This window comes from Pectinophora gossypiella, chromosome 27, assembly GCF_024362695.1.
Source record: "Pectinophora gossypiella chromosome 27, ilPecGoss1.1, whole genome shotgun sequence".
Taxonomy (NCBI): Eukaryota; Metazoa; Arthropoda; class Insecta; order Lepidoptera; family Gelechiidae; genus Pectinophora; species Pectinophora gossypiella.
This window is the reverse complement of record NC_065430.1, coordinates 2,095,530-2,115,412: the sequence shown is the minus strand read 5'-3', so window position 1 is coordinate 2,115,412 and position 19,883 is coordinate 2,095,530. Positions and strand designations below refer to the sequence as shown.

The window sequence follows — 19,883 nt, the reverse complement described above, 5'->3', positions numbered from 1 at the left end:
GTATATAATTCAGGAATTTTGTAAAATGACTATAAAAATGTACTACTTGATTTGAATGGTTCTGTTTATTTTACTTTAAATGACAAACGAGTGAGTTTTTGTGGTTGTAATAGTAATGAATTATCAAGAACGACAACCTTCCGAAACTAATTTTAAATTCGGATACACGTCCATTTTTAAGACTTAAAAATATTGTCTGTGGTTTTTATTTTGATTTGTGATTTGCAAGCTTTCCAAGTGATTTCTTTTTTGACATTTCAGATATTTTTTTATAAAAAAAAAGCTAGGTTATGTTTTGTTTACAATGCAAAAAAACAAAGAAAATTTATTTTCCGAGAAATTTAGACTGCTAAATTCGCAAGAACACACAGAAGAAATCAATTGGTCATGCAGCGATTCGAGTGATTTCGAAAATGTACCGATTACCGAAAGAGTTTGCAACTTGTCTAACAAGGTAAGAACAAGGAAGAGAAAGCGTAAGAAAAAGGTACCGAAAAACATTTCTAATTTAGATATCACCATCTTAGATGCACCCAAAGAAGTCGAAAATATGAATAAATCGCCTATCCTGCAAAGAAAAAGCAAGTCTTTAAGCCTTCAAAAGTCTCCTGTTCTCGCGTCTACACCGCAGTTTTTCCCGCCATATAAATGCACAAAGGTGGAACCAAGCTCTCCTATTATAACTTGTAAAGTTGCTGAACAGCATCCTAAAATAAATGTACCTGATAAAAGTCCGATATTACTGCTTAAATACAGCTCACCAAGAGCATCTCCAAAAGTGAAGAAAAAGTTGTTCAAAGTGACCGAAACTCGCAAGGAAATTGAACAAACATGCAACAAAGAAGACAGTATTGATGTTTCACTTGTAAATATAAGGGAAAGTGAAAGAAATCTGCACTTAGATAGAAGAAAAAATGAAGAATGTTGCAGAAATAATAAAATTAACAGGTCAAAATATGAATCTATAAAAAATTATAGCAATGAAACAAATGATCATCTGCCAAGATTGTTAAGTACTGGAAGAGATGATGAAATAAAACTAGAAAATGATTGCGAAGACAATGTAAAATTGAAATCTGTAAATGGTTCAATAAACGAACCAAATGATGAAGACGACAGCTTTAAGATGCTGAAGACAGAAAACGTAGATTTAGTTAAAAGAGTAAAGTCATATTTTGACAGCCATTTTAGCTCAGGAACGACCTCACAGCATTCTATAAGTGATTGTACCACACAGCAAAATTCCAAAACGAGTGACGAATTTGATATCATTTCATTTGTAACTCAAGTGAACTCAAACAGAGCTAGTTCACAATCTGAACAGGATGCTATAAGCAAAAATCCATCACCCATTAGTTCCCAATCGGCCGAAATCAATGACAAACCAAAAAAGATCCGCTACAAAAAAAATGGTCTATCTTTTAGGCTGAACACTATTTTAAAAAAACAAAACGCTAATGTTTCTTTATGGCAACATGAAAAGTTTTTAGCAGAAAGTTCAAATTTTGTTATTCCTAAAGGTGAGCATCTTGTGTTCCAAATTCAAAAAGCAGAATTCAAATATGGCTGCTACTTATTAGAAGTTGTTGATGTAAATAACTTACATTTCTTGATACTCATCAACTCATGTTATGTACAAAATGTGAATATTACTCAAAATATGATTTTAAAACTATATGACCCTTACAAAATAGTGGAATTCAAAGAAGATTGTAAACTTATAATCAATACTTGTAAATTTGAATGCATATCTTTAAGGCAATAAGTATTTGTATGGTTTTATTTTATAATAATAATTGTTGTTAATTCATTTTATAAATAAAAATACTTTTTCTACTCCTCTACTTTAATCTGGCATTTAAATAACCAAAAAGTCTAATATAAGTACATACATAATTAAACTCTTTGAAAAAGTGTACGCTCTATGGCCTATAAAAGCATTGTTTACAAAGTGTAACTGTACTAATGTCGCCAAAAAAGCATTGTTGTTGTTTTTTTTTTTGACCTGGAAACTGGCACCTTTACTTTGGTGCCATAGATATACTATAAAAAAAAGTATACATTTGCCGCCATTTTCCCGCGCGTTGGAAAATAAATTGGAAAATGTTTGTGTTTCGTTTAAAATTACGTCGTCGTAGAAAAAGTATTGTATGCAACGTTGTATAACTAGGTCAAAAAATGCCTGTGGCGTCTCTTATTGCGATGTTCGCCAAGGCTCACATCGCAACTCACGCCACTCGCATTTTTTGACCCTTCTTATACAACTGTTGCATAAAATACTATTATAATAACTTTCCAAGTATTTATTTACTTATTACAATGTACACATATGGCCTATCGTCACAGAATACAGACTAGTTATAATGGTAACTGTGCGGCGAGATAGATTTATCTCCCCCGCTTACCCCGTCGCCATTACTGAGCCGCCATAGGCCCCTGACATGACTCATGTAACGACTACGCACTTACATCAGCATGTAATAACCGGGACCAACGGCTTAACGTGCTTTCCGAAGCACGGGTCATCTTACTTTTTGGACAATCAGGTGATCAACCTGTAATGTCCTAACCAAACTGGATATCACAAAGTGATTTTTGTGATTTGTCCCCACCGGGATTCGAACCCGGGACCTCCGGATCGTGAGCACAACGCTTAACCACTGAACCACGAAGGCGTTATGCCAGCACACGATAAGGATGTAATTTTGATTATGCGTGTGTGTTTAATACGAATGTCGTAACATACACCTCTTCCTACCCCTTTTGGGACACAGGCGCGATGCTGTTTAGTTGTTATAAAATACCTGTAGCCATTGGTCCCGGTTACTACTTACTGTAAGTACTTAGTCGTTACTTGAATCACGTCAGGGGCCTTTGACGGCTCAATAATAATCCTGACACCAGGCTTGATAAAGTTGGTCATCCACCTCTCAACCCACACGATAAGAAGATATAAAATACCTAGTAGGTTCACTTTATGCGGAAAATTCTCCCACAAGAATCGAAAGCTCTGAAAAATGGCAACACTAAAGTTACAGGCGAAAGCTCCAGTCGATATTTTCAGCAAAGGATAAAAGCTTGTTCCTTTAGTTTGTAGCGTTTTTACACAATAAATTCCAGTCACAATTTTCATTTCGTCACAAATACATGTCTAGAAAGTAGAGAATAAATAATAGACGAAATGTATAGATTTAAAAAAGCAATTTATTAGATTCTACATGAATCTAGTGTGTTAATTTGTTACGATAACGTTAACCATCAAATTCTTGCGTGTTTGTTAATACATATTGATTTAGGCAAGCGGTTTTCCCGTTTTCAGGTAAGTTTCTCTCTAATATAATAATTACGATATCTAGTTACGATATTAATGAGTATCTAATTAATTAGTGCTAAGTACATAATTAAATTAATCATTTTGCTATATTACGTTATACATAGGTAACTTAATTTAGTTACTTCAATTAAAAATCTAGTTACTTAACAGCCTCCGTGGTCTAGTGGTTAGAGCGTTAGGCTCACGATCTGGAGGTCCGGGTTCGATTCCCGATGGGGACATTGTCGAAATCACTTTGTGACACTGTCCTTTGTTTAGTAAGGACTTTTCAGGCTTGATTCACCTGATTGTCTGAAAGAGTAAGATGATTCCGTGCTTCGGAGGGCACGTTAAGCCGTTGGTCCCGGCTATTAGCCGTAAAAAAACCTCCACCAATCCGTAGTGGAGCAGCGTGGTGGAGTATGCTCCATTCCCCCTTACGGTTGATTGAGGGGAGGCCTGTGCCCAGCAGTGGGACGTATATAGGCTCTTTATGTATGTTGGACCATAATTAATTGTCCAATAGACGACGATTGAGTGAGAATCACGCCCGTAATCCCTAATCGGGTGGGCAGGGCGATAAGTAATCAAAGACAACTTGCAGCCACCGTTTTTACGAAGATTATAGACGGCGATACGGCTCACCACCTATCGCGTTGGTCTAACAGAAAGCTCGGTGAGGCGTGGGTACTTAGTTCATCTTGCGATGGATGTGTACCTCTTAGTTTTCTAGTTCAAAGATAAATTATGATATTCTGATTGTTAAATAAAGACAGATCTAAAGGTGACAAAAACGTTTTCTATTTTCTGTTCAACTTCTTTATACTTAAATGAATTTTAATAAAGATAAATGTACTTAACAATAAGTGTGACATTTTGTCACGTTTTTCTATGACGTCTCAGGTTGCTTTTTTATACAAATTCCATAGTAATTTCGTGTTTTGATTGAGCCGCCGACGACGCGATTACTCTAGCCATAGAGGCAGCCAATCAGCTCGCGACACCAAACACTTCAGGACCCCGATACCGACTCCGCCGGCGTGGTCGACGATTTCCCTCATTCAGCGCTTATCGCTATCGAGCCACTAGGGTCGATTAATTCTTTCAAATATTTTTCCTCTCAAACGACGCCCTGCGCCGAGAGCCTTCAGCGCTCCCCATTTGTCCGGCCAAGTAGTTAATGCCATCTGCGGCAAATCTACAATAAGACACGTCAAAAAAAAAAAATTGAGCCGAGGTTCGCGCCTAACTGGGCACACTCAGGCCTATTGTCTTAAACTTTGCACCGGGTGAGAGCCTTCAGCGCTCCCCGTTTATCCGGCTAAGTAGTTAATGCCATAATAAGCGACAAATCAACAATAAGTCAAGTCAAAAAAAATCGTGTTTTGACGTTTAGTAAAAAGTAACTGATTTGACTAGTTGGAAACTAGCCTATTATACTCGTGAGCTTATAAATGTTATGTTAAATGTGTTTATCATTACCGTTTTGTAACAAAGCGAGGTAAAAGATATTTTTAACCCCAAGGGAATCAATTAATTCAACACGACCGCAGAGGTTCAGCGATTTCTCCCAAACAACCACATCTTTTATTAACCATGTTTCATATAAACATCCGCAGAACAGTTGGTGTATCCATTTCGTTCTCTAACCTTGATAACGCACAGTGAGCGTAAACATAGGAGCGTTTAGCGTACGTCACTTACAGGAGCGGATACAGCTTTTATGGGCGAAGGCCCCCCTCACCTTACATATTTTTTGAACTAGACGAGATCCTGAAAATTTCCGGATCTCGCGTGATTGATATTTCCAATCCCGCGGGATCTCGAATTTGCGATCTCGAGTCGGGATTGCATTTCCTACCCCGGACACGTCATATAAAACACCTCGTTTTACACAGACACTACACAATACACGTTATCTAATAGAACTCGGTGAGGTATGGGTACTTAGTTGGGTGAATATCAAAAGTTTGGTGGCGAACTTTCGTATTATTTTTTCGTGAAAAATTGGGTTCCGAAGTTACCTCGTAGCTAGTACTATCCTTTTCATGTCGGAACCCTCCTCCCTCAATAATAATACGAAAGTTCGCCACCAAACCTGGCACGATATTCACCCAGTTTATCTTTCAGCCTCTCTCGTCTGGGCCCGCAGAATATCAGCGTCGTGGCTCACGCCGCGGCTATTGCTGCGCGAGATCCATTTATTGAGGACGTCACCGCCACATGACTGTTACAACCAATATTTTGTTTTATTATTTTTCTGTTCCTTTTACGTTTCTGTTAATATGTGATTTTGTATAAGTTTTTTTCCTACTGTGTTTGTATTGTTACTGTGGCGTCCTCTAATCATCATCAATTTAAAAAAAAAATAAAAAATATATATTTTATTATCGAACAACTAGATCCATTTGGCTAGTAACAAACTTAGGAACTATGTTAGTAAATTATCTTAAATATCGATAAGGTTCTATTAATCATACAGCCGATCAGTGGACAATCCCCACTGTCGGCTACCGCCCTCAGGACGCTGTTGCTGCTGTCGCGCAGTCTGCGCATCTATGATGCTGACTTCTTGCGTACAATAGCTTCAAAGCTGTCGATATCCGCTAGCGCAAACATTGCCGAATTTAAGAGCCACGCTCTTGTCGGTGCAGCATTTTCCATTCCAGTCTATCACAGGATTCACAGGCCAATTCCTTGACTTCCCTATAAGACACGACGTTAACCTTTTCTTTAATCTGTTCCATGTAAGCCCTTCTTGGTCTTCCCCTTCCTCTCTTCCCTTCTAGCTTTCCTTCTATGAAGTTTTTAATAAATTCGTCGTGTCTTATTAATAAATACTTTTTTTCTTTCTTGCGATCGGATGCACCGTGTACCTCTGACTACCCCAATCGGGATATAGTCGTGAGCTAATGTATACTTTATTGTTTCAGAATTTGCTATGGAGATCCCAATAGGGCGAAGAAACACGGCTTTCATCTGCACCATTGTGATTTTCTCCTGGATATCTGTAGGTAAGTAATTAACATAATCATCATCATCAGCCCATAAACGTCCCCACTGCTGGGGCACGGGCCTTCCCTATGGATGGATAGGGAGATCGGGCCTTAAACCATCACGCGGGCCCAGTGCGGATTGATGGTTATTAACGACTGCTAATGCAGTCGGGACCAACGGCTTAACGTGCCTTCCGAAGCACGGAGGAGCTCGAGATGAAATCTTTTTTTTGTGGTCACCCATCCTATGACCGGCCTTTGCGAAAGTTGCTTAACTTCAACAATCGCAGACCGAGCGCGTTTACCGCTGCGCCACCGAGCTCTTCTTATATAATTAACATAATATAAACTGCCTATATACGTCCCATTGCTGGGCACAGGCCTCCTCTCAATCAACCGGAGGGGGTATGGAGCATACTCCACCACGCTGCTCCACTGCGGGTTGGCGGAGGTGTTTTTACGGCTAATAGCTGGGACCAATGGCGTGCCCTCCGAAGCACGGAATCATCTTACTGTTTCGGACAATCAGGTGACTCAATCCTGAAAGTCCTTACCAAACAAAGGACAGTCTCACAAAGTGGTTTCGACAATGTGTCGATCTGGAGGTGGAGGATTCCCCATCGGGAATCGAAGCCGGACCTCCAGATCGTGAGCCTGACGCTCTAACCACTAGACCACGGAGGCTGTTTGGTAAGTTAGGTAAGTAATTATTAAATATTAATAACTAATTAAGTGTAAAGTAAAAAGTATAAGAAAACACGACACGCGTTTTTTTTTAATTTGAGACCTTCGACCAATAGCCGTTTGACGTCCATCTACGTAGACAGCATTCGTATCGTTTATTGGTCGAAGCGCTCGATATAATTCGCGCCGCGCGCGGTGAGGTTCTCATGCAGACCCGGCTGGTAGGTATGCTCAAAAGTGACAGCTAACATTTCAAGGTTAGCCCAGCTGACGTCATCCCACACTACGTTGCCATTTCGTAAAAAATAAATTACCCACGTCCAATGTTTTTAATTAACTTTGCAAGGAAATGTACTTTTATTAAAAGATTTACGTACAGTTTTAATGTGATTTTTATATATGTGACGAATAATTGTATAATTAAAATACATTAGTCAGTAATTCACTTAATTTTCTATAATAAAATTTACGTTCCGAATGTTGGAGATACCAATTTAATGGTAACACTTACGTCATCAAGGACTAGCAATGGCGGCTTGTCATAACATACCTGGTTTTGTTATATCATGGAACCGCGCATGCGCGCGCGTTGGTGTTGCCAACACTTATTCTATGCCTCAACGTAGCCTTACTTGTTTCCAGCGCAAAGCATAGACTGCTTCAAGTGCGTGTCGATGAATGGCAAGTTTCCAGCGTGTGACGACCCCTTCCACAACAACCATTCGCTGCAGATGCTGGAGTCGCCATGCATGGGCGGCCGCAAGGGCAGGGACGGTTTATTCCCAGCTACTTCGTGCATCAAGATCGCTGGTGTCTTTGGTAAGGTTGTCACATGCCTATAGCCAGTGGCGGCTCTAGGGTGGTGCGAGCGGTGCGATTGCATCGGGCGCAGTTTTAGCGGGGGGGACCGCCAAGACGAAGACGAAGGAGTAACTGGATCTGGCATCAGCCTTGTGAATCACACCTCTTAGCAGCCTCATAAAACTCGTACATTTAATGGGTGGGCGTAATCGTCATTTTTAAAAGATTTAATTAGATAGATAGAAAGAATACTTTATTGACCACAATGGACGCACAATGGACACAAAATACAGATATAAGGACAGCATATACAGAAAAGCACAACAGGCGGCCTTATTGCTCATGCAGCAATTTCTTCCAGGCAACCTTTGGGTACTTACAGGAAAATTTTGTACTTACAAGTATAATAATACCGGTTAGTGCATTCTAACAAAATAAATAACTAAAAGAACTACCTACACAAAATATTTAGGTATTAGATACTTAGGTAGCTGCAAACTAACCAAAAAAAAACTGTATTTTGAGGAGCGCCACTGTTAGGACTAACCTAACCTAACCTAACCTAACAATTTTGCTAGGGCCGCTACTTCCTATAGCCACCTATGACTCTACATACATGTGGCGGACCCAACTAGTTGACCAGCTAGTTCCGCCTACATCCAACAGATGGCGCCACCATTCAATAATGCAGGCCTGAAACGCGCTATCGAAGTTTGCACAGCGCGACGCATATATACTGTTGGATAACTGAGATTAGTGATATTTTTGAATCTGAAAAGTAGACTTGCCCATACAAAAACACCGACCAAAGGAAAGGTACTTACAGGATTGTTGAATTTGGTTTCTTCTGACCCCGGGGTGCTCTGGAGACTGCTAGTGCACTTTCAGATTAATTTTAAACAGCACAACTTGAATTAATACACTTTTATGTTATTTTAGAAATTTCTTGTATAGAAACGCGCGACGGCGGTAGTCGAGTCCACTTTATTTTTCTTTTTTCCTGGCTTGGGGTGGCGGGAGTTTTTGGCGCGAACCAAAGGAGTTTTTGGAAGGGATTCATGGTCGGTGTCCTAACATTTACCCCCCACCGAAATCAACAGTGATTTCAAAATAGGTAATAACATCACAAGAGTAGAATTATTAAATATACTACTTATAATGTACTTTATTGTTGACAAAGAAAACTAAGTTATATATTTTTATAATAAGATAAGCTAATGGACTGTATAATAAATAATTAAGTGTATGAATGATATTATTATGATAGAAATAAATAACAAAGTTATTGGTCCTGCTCTTTTGGGAGAGGACTCAATTTGGAAACAGGCCGTTGTAACCGTGAATTTTGTGTACGTAATGTAACAACGCGAACTCTACCATCACGTCCAGGGTGAATCTGTTCTACACGACCCAAACTCCATTGTTGACACGGTACGTTATCGTTATGAATTAAGACCAAATCGTTTACGTTTAAGTTAGGTGTATCAACAAACCACTTCTGCCTTTGTTGCAGTGTGTGCAAGTATTCCGACTTCCACCGGCGCCAGAAGTGCAGAGCGGCCTGCGTAATGCATTGCCATCGTGTTAAACGATTCAACGGTATATCTGAAAGATCGTAATTGGGAGCCGATACCAATTGACGACCGACTAAAAAGTGTCCTGGCGTAAGGACGTCGAATTCACTCGGGTCATTAGACAAACTACACAAAGGGCGCGAATTTAAAATCGCTTCTATGTTAGCAAAAAGAGTACCCAACTCTTCGAAAGATAAAGCACGAGTACCTACTACGCGCTTCAAGTGGTACTTTGCCGATTTTATTCCGGCTTCAAAAATGCCCCCAAAATGACTACCTGTCGGGGGGTTATATTTCCATGTCACTTTTCTGACTGTAAAACCGTCAATAAGCTGCCGTTGACTTGCATTATAAAATTGAACGACTTCGTTTAAGTGTTTACCGGCCGCGACAAAGTTTTTACCGTTATCCGAATACATGGTGTGTGGAAGACCACGCCTAGCCGTAAACCGATCGAATGAAGCTAGGAAGCATTCAGTAGTCAACGCCGAAAGGACCTCAAGGTGAACCGCACGAGTCGAATAACAAACAAATAGACATAAGTAAGACTTTGAGATTCTGGCATTGCGTCTATTTGTTTCTTTTGTATAAAATGGACCTCCAATATCGACACCGACCGTGTGAAACGGGTAAAAGTCCTGTAAGCGGCACTTAGGCAAAGAGCCCATTTTAGGTTGATTTACAGTGGGCCTATTTCTGAAACATGTAACGCATTTGGAAAGGCGAGACCGTATAACACAGCGAGCGGCTATAATCCAATATTTTTGAACTAATATGTTTTGTAAAGTCCTAGGTCCGACATGTAAATAAACTTTATGATAATAATCAATTAAAATGTTCGTAAAATGACATTTTTTCGGTAAAATTAAAGGGTGACGTTGAGTAAATGGTAAGTTTGCGTGTGAAAGCCTACCCCCCACCATGAGAAGACCACGGCTATCAATGAACGGGTCGAGTTTACGTAGGCTTTGAGAGCATCGATTACCTCGTTTTAATGACTCAATGTCATCACCAAAATGTTCGGATTGAACTATTTGAATAAGTTTATCGTGAGCTTTATTTAACTCTGCGGTGAGCAATGCGCCCCTGATTCTATCAGGCCGAGAAACCCTGGAATTGTGTAAGAATCTGAAACACCAGGCGACTATGCGCTGCAGTTTGTTAAAATTCGAATATTTATTTATTATATTATCAAAGTTATTTTTTAGAGAGACACCTTCAGTGAGTAATGACGTACTTTCCTTTACAGGTTTTAGTTCCAGGGGTTCTCCTTTGAACTCAGTTAGAGACCTCACTGGCCACATATGTTGTGGATCGTACAACCACTGTGGGCCGCGGAACCACTGATCAGCGATGTGCAGCAACTGGGCCGGCGTGGCGCCGCGCGAACATACATCGGCAGGATTGTCAGTGCCGTTGACGTGATACCATTGAACACCGGCTGAACATTCAGTAATCTTAGCCACACGATTCGCAACAAAAGTTTTTAATTTGAATGCAGGTGTATTGATCCACGTCAACGCCACTGAGCTGTCGGTGAAAGCCAGTACTTCGCTGATCAGTACTTCCTTGGCTAATATCGATACGACATATTGTAGGGTTTTCGATAACAAATGAGCGGCCATTAATTCAAGACGCGGAATCGATACTGTTTTTAAGGGCGCAACCTTAGATTTTGATAACAGTAGGCTAACCTTGACATTGCCATGCCCGTCCTGACTGCGAATATACACGACGGCAGCGAAACCATTCGTCGACGCGTCACAAAAACCCACAATTTGAGCTGTAATGTGATTTTTCACAAAAACATGTCGGTCATGTTTTAGTTTCGATAATAAAGGTATTTGAAATGAAAACAAACGCCATTCATTGAGAAGCGCATTAGGCAGCGCGTCATCCCAACCTAAATTGGCGCACCATAACTTTTGCATAAAAGTTTTAGCGAGAAAAGTACAAGGCGCAACGAACCCCAAAGGGTCAAATAACTTAGCTATTTCCGACAACACGGAGCGCTTCGTCACGTTACTTTCCATCTGTGTGGTACGGAAGGAGAAAGCGTCTTCTTCAGGTAGCCAGTGCAGGCCGAGAATCTTGATAGCCATAGTTTTGCCGTCATCGAACTGAACAGGTGGTTCGAGTTGATCACTAGGCAATTTATTTAAAACTTGAGCACTATTACTCGACCACTTGCGCAATTCGAAACCGCCAAGCTTTAGCAATTCTACCAACTGATGTTGAAGTGTCAGCGCGTCGTCTACACTATCCACTGACCAAAGCAAGTCATCAACGTAAAAACCTTCACGCAGAGCACGGGCGGCATCAGGGAAACGATCGCCTTCATCCGCGGCTAACTGCTGTAACGTGCGAATGGCTAAAAACGGGCTGCTGACTACCCCGTAAGTGACTGTGCACAACTCGTACATCTTTATAGGCTCGTTGGGCGAATCTCGCCACAATATGTGTTGAAATTGACGTTGTGATTTGTCAATTAATATATTACGATACATTTTTGATATGTCACCGCATAAACAAACGTTACGTAAACGGAAACGTATTAATAATTCCACAAGATCAGCTTGCAGTTTGGGCCCCGTATATAAAACGGAATTTAAAGATTGATTATTTGTAGTTTGACACGAAGCATCGAAAACTACGCGAAGTTTTGTCGTACTACTATCAGGCTTATGAACGCAGTGGTGGGGAATGACATACGCCGATTCCACTTCCGATACGTCACCGACACAGACCATATGACCGAGCGACGCGTAGTCGTCCATGAACGTTTTATATTCGCCCCTTAGATCGGGTAAACGAGATAATTTGCGTTCTAAATTTTGATATCGTTTTAATGCAATTTGTTTAGAATCGCCCAGTTTCGCGTCAGGTTTGAATGGGTAGCTCACAATGTATCGACCGGTATTATCACGCTTATGGTCACTGACAAACATCTGTTCAGCGATGACGTCATCTGGATTTTTAGGTACGTCACAGGATAAACTTTCGGTTTCCCAGAAAGATTTAATTAAATCGTCCACCTTAACTGTGCTACTAGTGAACATACAAGTCGACACACCGTCAGCACCGGTATTCACTGACAGCTGGCCTGTAATGACATACCCGAAAATGCTACTTAACGCGAGCGGTATCCCTTGACGTGACGGATGATACTTGCCACCATCATAAATGAATGGAAACACGTCACTGGCAAGCAACATGTCAATGCGACTCGAGCGATAGAAAGTAGGGTCAGCCAACACCAAATGTTTATATTCGTTGATTAAATCCTGTGACAAAGTGACAGATGGCATATCGCCAGATATTTTCGGAATGATCACAGCTTTTATATTAAAAACAGGGTCATTAGACATGGTCGGCTTTAAAGTGCAGGACACCATACCGTGATCGCGAACTACTGTTCCGCCTAGGCCCGACAATTGAGTGTTACACTTTTGACGTGGAAGCCCTAATCGCTGTGCACAATCATTTGTGATAAAACTGGTTTGAGAACCACTGTCGATCACTACGCGCACGGGTTGATATTTGCCTGAAACATCCGTAACGTGTACAACCGCAGTACCCAGCATAACTGTCGACCCAGACGAGCATGACGATGCCAAGGAGACCCGATTCTGTTGATCGTTATTAAAGTCGTTATCACAACTGTCATCAGAGCCCGTGCTTATCAAAGTTACATTGGAATCTAAATGCAACGTGTGATGATGTTTGTTTTTGCACACCGTACATGTTATCTTCGATGGGCACTCATTAGATGTGTGACCTTGACGCAAACAATTTTCGCATAAACGCAAATCTTTTATTTTTTCAATTCGCTGCTTAGGAGACAGCGCAATGTATTCGTAACATTTATAAATCGAATGAAATGGCTTATTGCAATACAAACATGCCTTCTTAGAATTATCAGGGCCCGCATTGCTCGCCAAACAGGTTTTTGAATTGACATTTTTTGTAATAGGTTTACTATTATTATTAGTTTTGTTTTGAACCGCATTTAGAATGGGTTTATTTGAAACGGGCTTTGAAACAGGAGGATTAGACATTTCCAACATACGCGCCTGATTCGATACAAATTCGCTTAATGTTTTAAAAATAGGTATTTCCTTTATACCGATTTTTTGTTCAAATTCTCGTCTAGAAACCGGGTCCAGGTTACGTAAACCGATATAACAAAGAATAAATCCCGCTAAATCATCAATTTTTAATAATTCTAACGCTTGAACGCATTCTTGAAATGTCTCTAAAAAGGAATTCAATCCGCTAACAGATTCGTTCGGCAAAGGTTTGAACGCGAACAATTTATCCAAATAGCGGGTAGCTATAGCACGCTTATTTTCATACCTGTCCGACAGAGATGACCAGACAATATTATAATTGTCACTCGATACAGGCAAACTTTTCACTATTTGAAGTGCTGGCCCGGTTACTACGGAAAGTAAATAATGGAACTTCTCGACATTACCTATCGAATTATTTGTATGAATCAAACTCATAAATGTATCGCGAAATGTAATCCAATTCTCTAACCTTCCGTCAAAATGAACAAGTTCAATTTTAGGTAAGCGAGGCTGAGAGCCGCCGCTTCGCTCATATTTGAATTCACCGCCACTTTTTGACGTATTCGAAACAGTTTCGTATTGATGAAAAATACGTTTAACTTCGTAATACAAGTCATCGAAAGCCTTTATTTCCTGGTCGTTAATTATATACGCCGGGTTACGCTTTAGTTCCAGCGCAGAAATATCATCAACAATTCGTTCGAATGATTCGCGAGAAGATTCGAGTTCACTGACCCGCACCAACAATTTGTTAACTAACGTGGAATCACTTTCGACAATTTTAGATAAATCGTACATCTGTTGAACACGCCTAAAATAACGTTCTTTTCTATTTATTAACGTATTTATTTTGATATCAAGATCGGTCAAAAATGGAGTTGTAGGTGTTTCTTTCGCCATTTTGAACTGAAGAAAAATGTACTAGAAACTTCGAGAACAACGCGTTCCTACAACTGCCTGTTTATGTAAAACCGAACAAAAAGTAATTTACACTGTAGAAATAGATTCTAAGTATTTGACTACGTATAAAAAATATATTAAATATGATATTACACTGTGACAAATAGAACTATTGAACAAATACTTGCACAATGAAATGTGATGTTGTAACTTTAATATTTTGAATAAAATAACATAAATTATATATGAAATAGTCTGTTAATACCTATTTTGATATACTGAATCCGTATCGAAGGACCATAAATGTTGGATAACTGAGATTAGTGATATTTTTGAATCTGAAAAGTAGACTTGCCCATACAAAAACACCGACCAAAGGAAAGGTACTTACAGGATTGTTGAATTTGGTTTCTTCTGACCCCGGGGTGCTCTGGAGACTGCTAGTGCACTTTCAGATTAATTTTAAACAGCACAACTTGAATTAATACACTTTTATGTTATTTTAGAAATTTCTTGTATAGAAACGCGCGACGGCGGTAGTCGAGTCCACTTTATTTTTCTTTTTTCCTGGCTTGGGGTGGCGGGAGTTTTTGGCGCGAACCAAAGGAGTTTTTGGAAGGGATTCATGGTCGGTGTCCTAACATATACAGCTGCCAAATGACGCAAGTGAATCGTCGATCCTTAGTCACACTACCAAATTGTGGCTAGCGGGGTACTATGCTCTGTACGGTACCACGACAATATCCTTTCGCCATACATACATAAACTTACGCCCGTAATATATAATAATAAATTACCTACTTTCTCATTGCTGGGGTACATAATTATTCAAAAATGACATGTAATAGCTGAAGCATATATAAAACTAATTGTTGCTTGATATTCGGATCACATTATATATAGAATGATGTTGCTACCTATATTGCTTCTCTTTATTTTGATCAGAATAATGATGGGTGGAAGTTGTAATTGTACCTTGGTGTTATAAAAAGGGTCATCATTTATACCCAAAAACAAAGATAAAAGATGCATATGTCTGTTTTCCATGAAATCAGAAGTACGAAGAAAAAACAACGCCATCTATCGTGTTTCTGGGGAACGCCCGAAAGTCCTTCAACACATGTGTGTACTTATGTTTCAGATGACACTGGCGAGTCGATCACAGTCCGCGGCTGCGGCCTGGACTCCGGGACCGCCACCACAGACACTGAGATCATAAGGATGTCACACTGCGGCCGATTCTACTACAACGACAGGTCCGTTTTTCAGTTATGGAACGCGATGTTCGTGGCACACCCATCAGGGTCCACATTAGGGAATGCAATCCCGACTCGAGATCGCAAATTTGAGATCCCGCGGGATTGGAAATATGTATGAAATGTCGAACACATCATGAAATGATCAATTCTAAAATCTGGCCACGACACTAACACTCTTGCCGACCCTACGCACTAACCTAACCTCACTCCCACAGATACGTCCACGGCTGTCTGCAGAGCTGCAACGACGCTGACGCCTGCAACTCCTCGACTCTAGTCACACCACACATACTGCCACTCCTCGCGTGCCTCGTGAAGATGGCCCTCAGCTAACAGCAGCGCTGAGACACTGATAGCCGTTGGGTTTGACTTTGACAGCCGGAAATGAAAGAAAATATCAAAATAAGTACCCACATTTTACTTTGGTAGCCGGAAATGAATGAAATATCAAAATACCCACATCTGATTTCGGTAACCGGAAATGAACGGAACTATCAAAATACCCACATTTGACTTTGACAGCCGGAAATAGACGGAATTGTCAAAATACCTACATTTGAGTTTGGTAACTATAAATGAACGTAAATGTGAAAATACCCACATTTGACTTTGGTAACCGGAAATGAACATAAATGTCAAAATACTCATATTCGACTTTGGTAACCGGAGGTGACAGAAAATATCAAAATACCCACATTTCACTTTCATAACCGGAAGTGACCGAAAATATCAAAATACCCACATTTAAGTTTGGTAACCGGAAATGGACGAATACAATAATAATTTCCGGTTAACACAGACGGTAAAACGTTCATAGTCATAATAAGGTCAAACCCAACGTTTAAAGGGCACAAGACGAATGAAAGTCCATTACAAAATAATTATTAGATTTAAGACATTCATTCGAACACCATCACATTACTAGTTTCGGGTAGGTTAAGTATGTCGACAAGTTTATAGAGACTGTTCAGTCTTCTTCTATCGTGTGGGTTGTGAGGTGGATTACCAACCCCATCAACCCTGGTGCCAGGGTTACTATTGAGCCGCCAAAGGCACCTTACATGGCTCAGTAGCCGTAGAATAGCAAACGCGAAAAACATATCTATCAGAAAAGTAAGTTAAAAAATTAACACGACTTCAAAAACTGTCAAATAAAAAGTAAGAAATAATCTTTGGTTGAGTACAATGTTAGGAGCGAAGTTCTGTAGACGATTTCCAACACAGCTAAAGCTCTAACTACAACATGACAACAGCCATAACGTGACGCCTGTATCCCCAAAGAGGTAGGCAGAGCTGTATAGTATATTATACACCCGCCCCACTTCTCGCCAGATCAACAGTCTCTATAAACATGTCAAGACCTCTCACGAGCGGATTCAGGGGTCATGGGGAGTCATGACACCCCCCCCCCCCCGCACCCCTCCCCCCGTCGGGCGATAGCACACCCCGGACACTCCATAGAAAAATCTCATTGTAATCGCGTGCCATCTTACCACGTAAGTGCAATCGAGAATGTCCACGTGCGCTCCCACTTACTTCTTAACGACTTACGCCCTCTTAGACTAAAGTGAGGCGCAGAGGGGGTGAGGTAAATGTAACTTGACGCGCGAAACGAATTGGTGCGGGGCGGAAAGTGTCCGTTCTATACGTAGTATTCTTTATTCTAAGGCGATTGGTCGGGTCATGGGTGGCTACAGCTGTCATCTAATTCTCTACGGAGATAGGTTCTCTGCGATCTGGGGGGGTTATAGGGTTAAAATGTCCACATCGAAGCAATTCATCTAAGAAAACAATTTTGTAATTTGACATTTACGCATATAAAAGTAAGTGCGCAATGCAATCAACTGTCAAATAGCAATATTGCTTTCTTAGATGAATTGCTGCGATGTGGCCATATAAACCCCCTAGGTCGCAGAAAACCTATCTCCATAGAGAATTAGATGAAATTGCTGTGGCCACCCATGACCCGACCAATCGCCTTAGAATAAAGAATAGTACGTATAGAACGGACACTCTTCGCCCCGCACTAATTCGTTTCGCACGTCAAGTTACATTTACCTCACCCCCTCTGCGTCTCACTTTAGTCTTTAGCCTCTGGTGACCCCCCCCCTGTCATAAAAGCTGGATCCGCCCCTGAGACCTCTACATAATCATAGAATGTAACACGAATCTTATAAAATAAGTATATTAATTTCAAGAGCCTATTTCTACATAGATTTTGTAATTTTGTATCAATTATTTGCAATACCGTTTATACGTTACAGTTTATCATAGTCTAATTAAGATAAAATCGCCTCTTGTCATCTGTCTTTAACTTGAGCGACATCTATTTTTATCTATAACTAATCTATTGCGATAAGTATTTTTCTTTTTTGACGTGACTTATTGTAGATTTGCCGCAGATGGCATTAACTACTTGGCCGGACAAATGGGGAGCGCTGAAGGCTCTCACCCGCGATAAGTATAACGCGGGAATCGACTAATAGAAGCTGTGTGTTTGAATGTTTATCTTCGTGTACAGCATAATGCGTCTTATGGTCGAACCTCGCGATATATGTCGCGTTTATTTGGATAGTGTGCCCGTGCTGTGTGTTTAAATGTTTATCTACGTATACAGCATAATGCGTCTTATGGTCGAACCTCGCGATATATGTCGCGTTTACTTGGATAGCGTGCCCGTGCTGCGTGTTTAAATGTTTATCTATGTATACAGCATAATGCGTCTTATGGTCGGACCTCGCGATATATGTCGCGTTTACTAAGATAGCGTGCCTGTGCTGCGGGGGTTATCATATCTCGAAGAGAATAACAGTATTAAAATTGTGTTCTATACTGTAAATATGCTGTTCTATAATTATTGAATGTAACTGGGTAGTTCTTTGAAGATCGCAAATCAATAATATTATCGTGAACGCAAAGATATCCAAGAATCTTTTGTTTTTTTTTTTGCAAATATCCTGTTAGAACTTATGCATGTCGCCTTCTTACGCAAGTTCTAACCAGATAACTAATACAAAGAGGGATTTTCCAGGCTATGCGCACCATAAACAATATAGATAACAGTCAATGATGCATCCTTTATCTTTGTTTTTGGGTTTAAATGATGACCCTTTTTATTACACCCAGGCACAATTACATCTTTAACCCATTATTATCCTGATCTAAATAAAGAGAAGCCACATAATTCTATACATGACATGTGATCCAAATATCAAGCAACAATTCTTTTTATAGTTATATGCTTCTGCCATTAGATTGTATTTTGGAATACTTAATGATGTACCCGAGTAATGAGAAAATAGGTAATTATCACGTTAAAGCTGTACAGCGCCATCTATATTGTTTTTGGTGAACGTTGCCTGGAAAGTCCCACATTGGCTCGACCATTATAAACGGCGATACGGCTACCTTCTCAGGAGCATATTAAACGTTTTTTATTATGGTCAAGCTATGGAATATTATGCTTTTTATCACCGTTAAATGATTACTATTCAAGCTTAAACAGGGTGTCAGCAAATTTAAACTGAACTGTATCGTTGTACTAACAAGATTGTATACCTATCTAAAATATGTTTTAAGTCGCCCTATATTATTTATATATTCGCTTTTAGTAAGCAACCGCGCCGTGCCCGGTGCGAATTATATCGAGGGCTTCGACCAATAGACAATCTACGATAAATAGACGCCGTGTCGTTATTGATCGAAGCCGTCGATATAATTCGCGTCGCGCGCGGTGTGTTTGCCATGCTGCGAAGATAGACGTATTTTTAATGAAATCTATTTTCGAGCAAAATTACCAGTGGTGAAAAAGTTTCAGCACCGTACCTAACTAAGATTATTAATGTTATAAATTAGCATTTTATTTAATATTTTTAGTCTTCTGTAAATTAGATAAAGTTAATAAATTTATGAATAATTAATTAATCACTTCTAGCACTGTACACAGAACCAAAACGGCTTAAAATAATTTTATTATTTAGACAGTTTTATATATAATGTAGGTAGGATTGATGTATATAATAATAATTATTATTATTGTGAAATAAAAATATACACAATATTATGACACTGGCTTTATTTTTACGCGACTGCGGCGAAGCAAAAAGGGTGATTAAATCTGCTAGGGTTATTTTTGCGTTCAACTGTGCATCTATATACCAGTATACAGGGGAGTTAGTGACATCGTAACGAAAACTTGAAGAGATGATTTAGACCACGATTCTGAGTTGATATCAAGAGTTGATACCTACTTGTAAGGCTACCGTATGTACTTGTACGGGGTG

General features: G+C 39.9%; 2 protein-coding genes across 2 annotated transcripts; both read left to right on the top strand.

The window, feature by feature from the left end:
• The first annotated feature begins 313 nt into the window (after positions 1–313).
• On the top strand, positions 314–1,831 carry LOC126378900 (uncharacterized). Its single transcript, XM_050027401.1, has 2 exons — positions 314–454; positions 528–1,831. The coding sequence occupies exon 2, from the start codon at positions 551–553 to the stop codon at positions 1,763–1,765; it is 1,215 nt and encodes a 404-aa protein (XP_049883358.1). The 5' UTR covers positions 314–454; positions 528–550; the 3' UTR covers positions 1,766–1,831.
• Positions 1,832–3,056: 1,225 nt separating this feature from the next.
• LOC126379002 (uncharacterized) lies at positions 3,057–19,600 on the top strand. The gene is made up of 5 exons (XM_050027577.1): positions 3,057–3,319; positions 6,247–6,327; positions 7,636–7,812; positions 15,483–15,597; positions 15,816–19,600. Exons 2-5 carry the CDS (start codon positions 6,255–6,257, stop codon positions 15,931–15,933), a joined length of 483 nt encoding a protein of 160 aa, XP_049883534.1. The 5' UTR covers positions 3,057–3,319; positions 6,247–6,254; the 3' UTR covers positions 15,934–19,600.
• Positions 19,601–19,883: the final 283 nt, after the last annotated feature.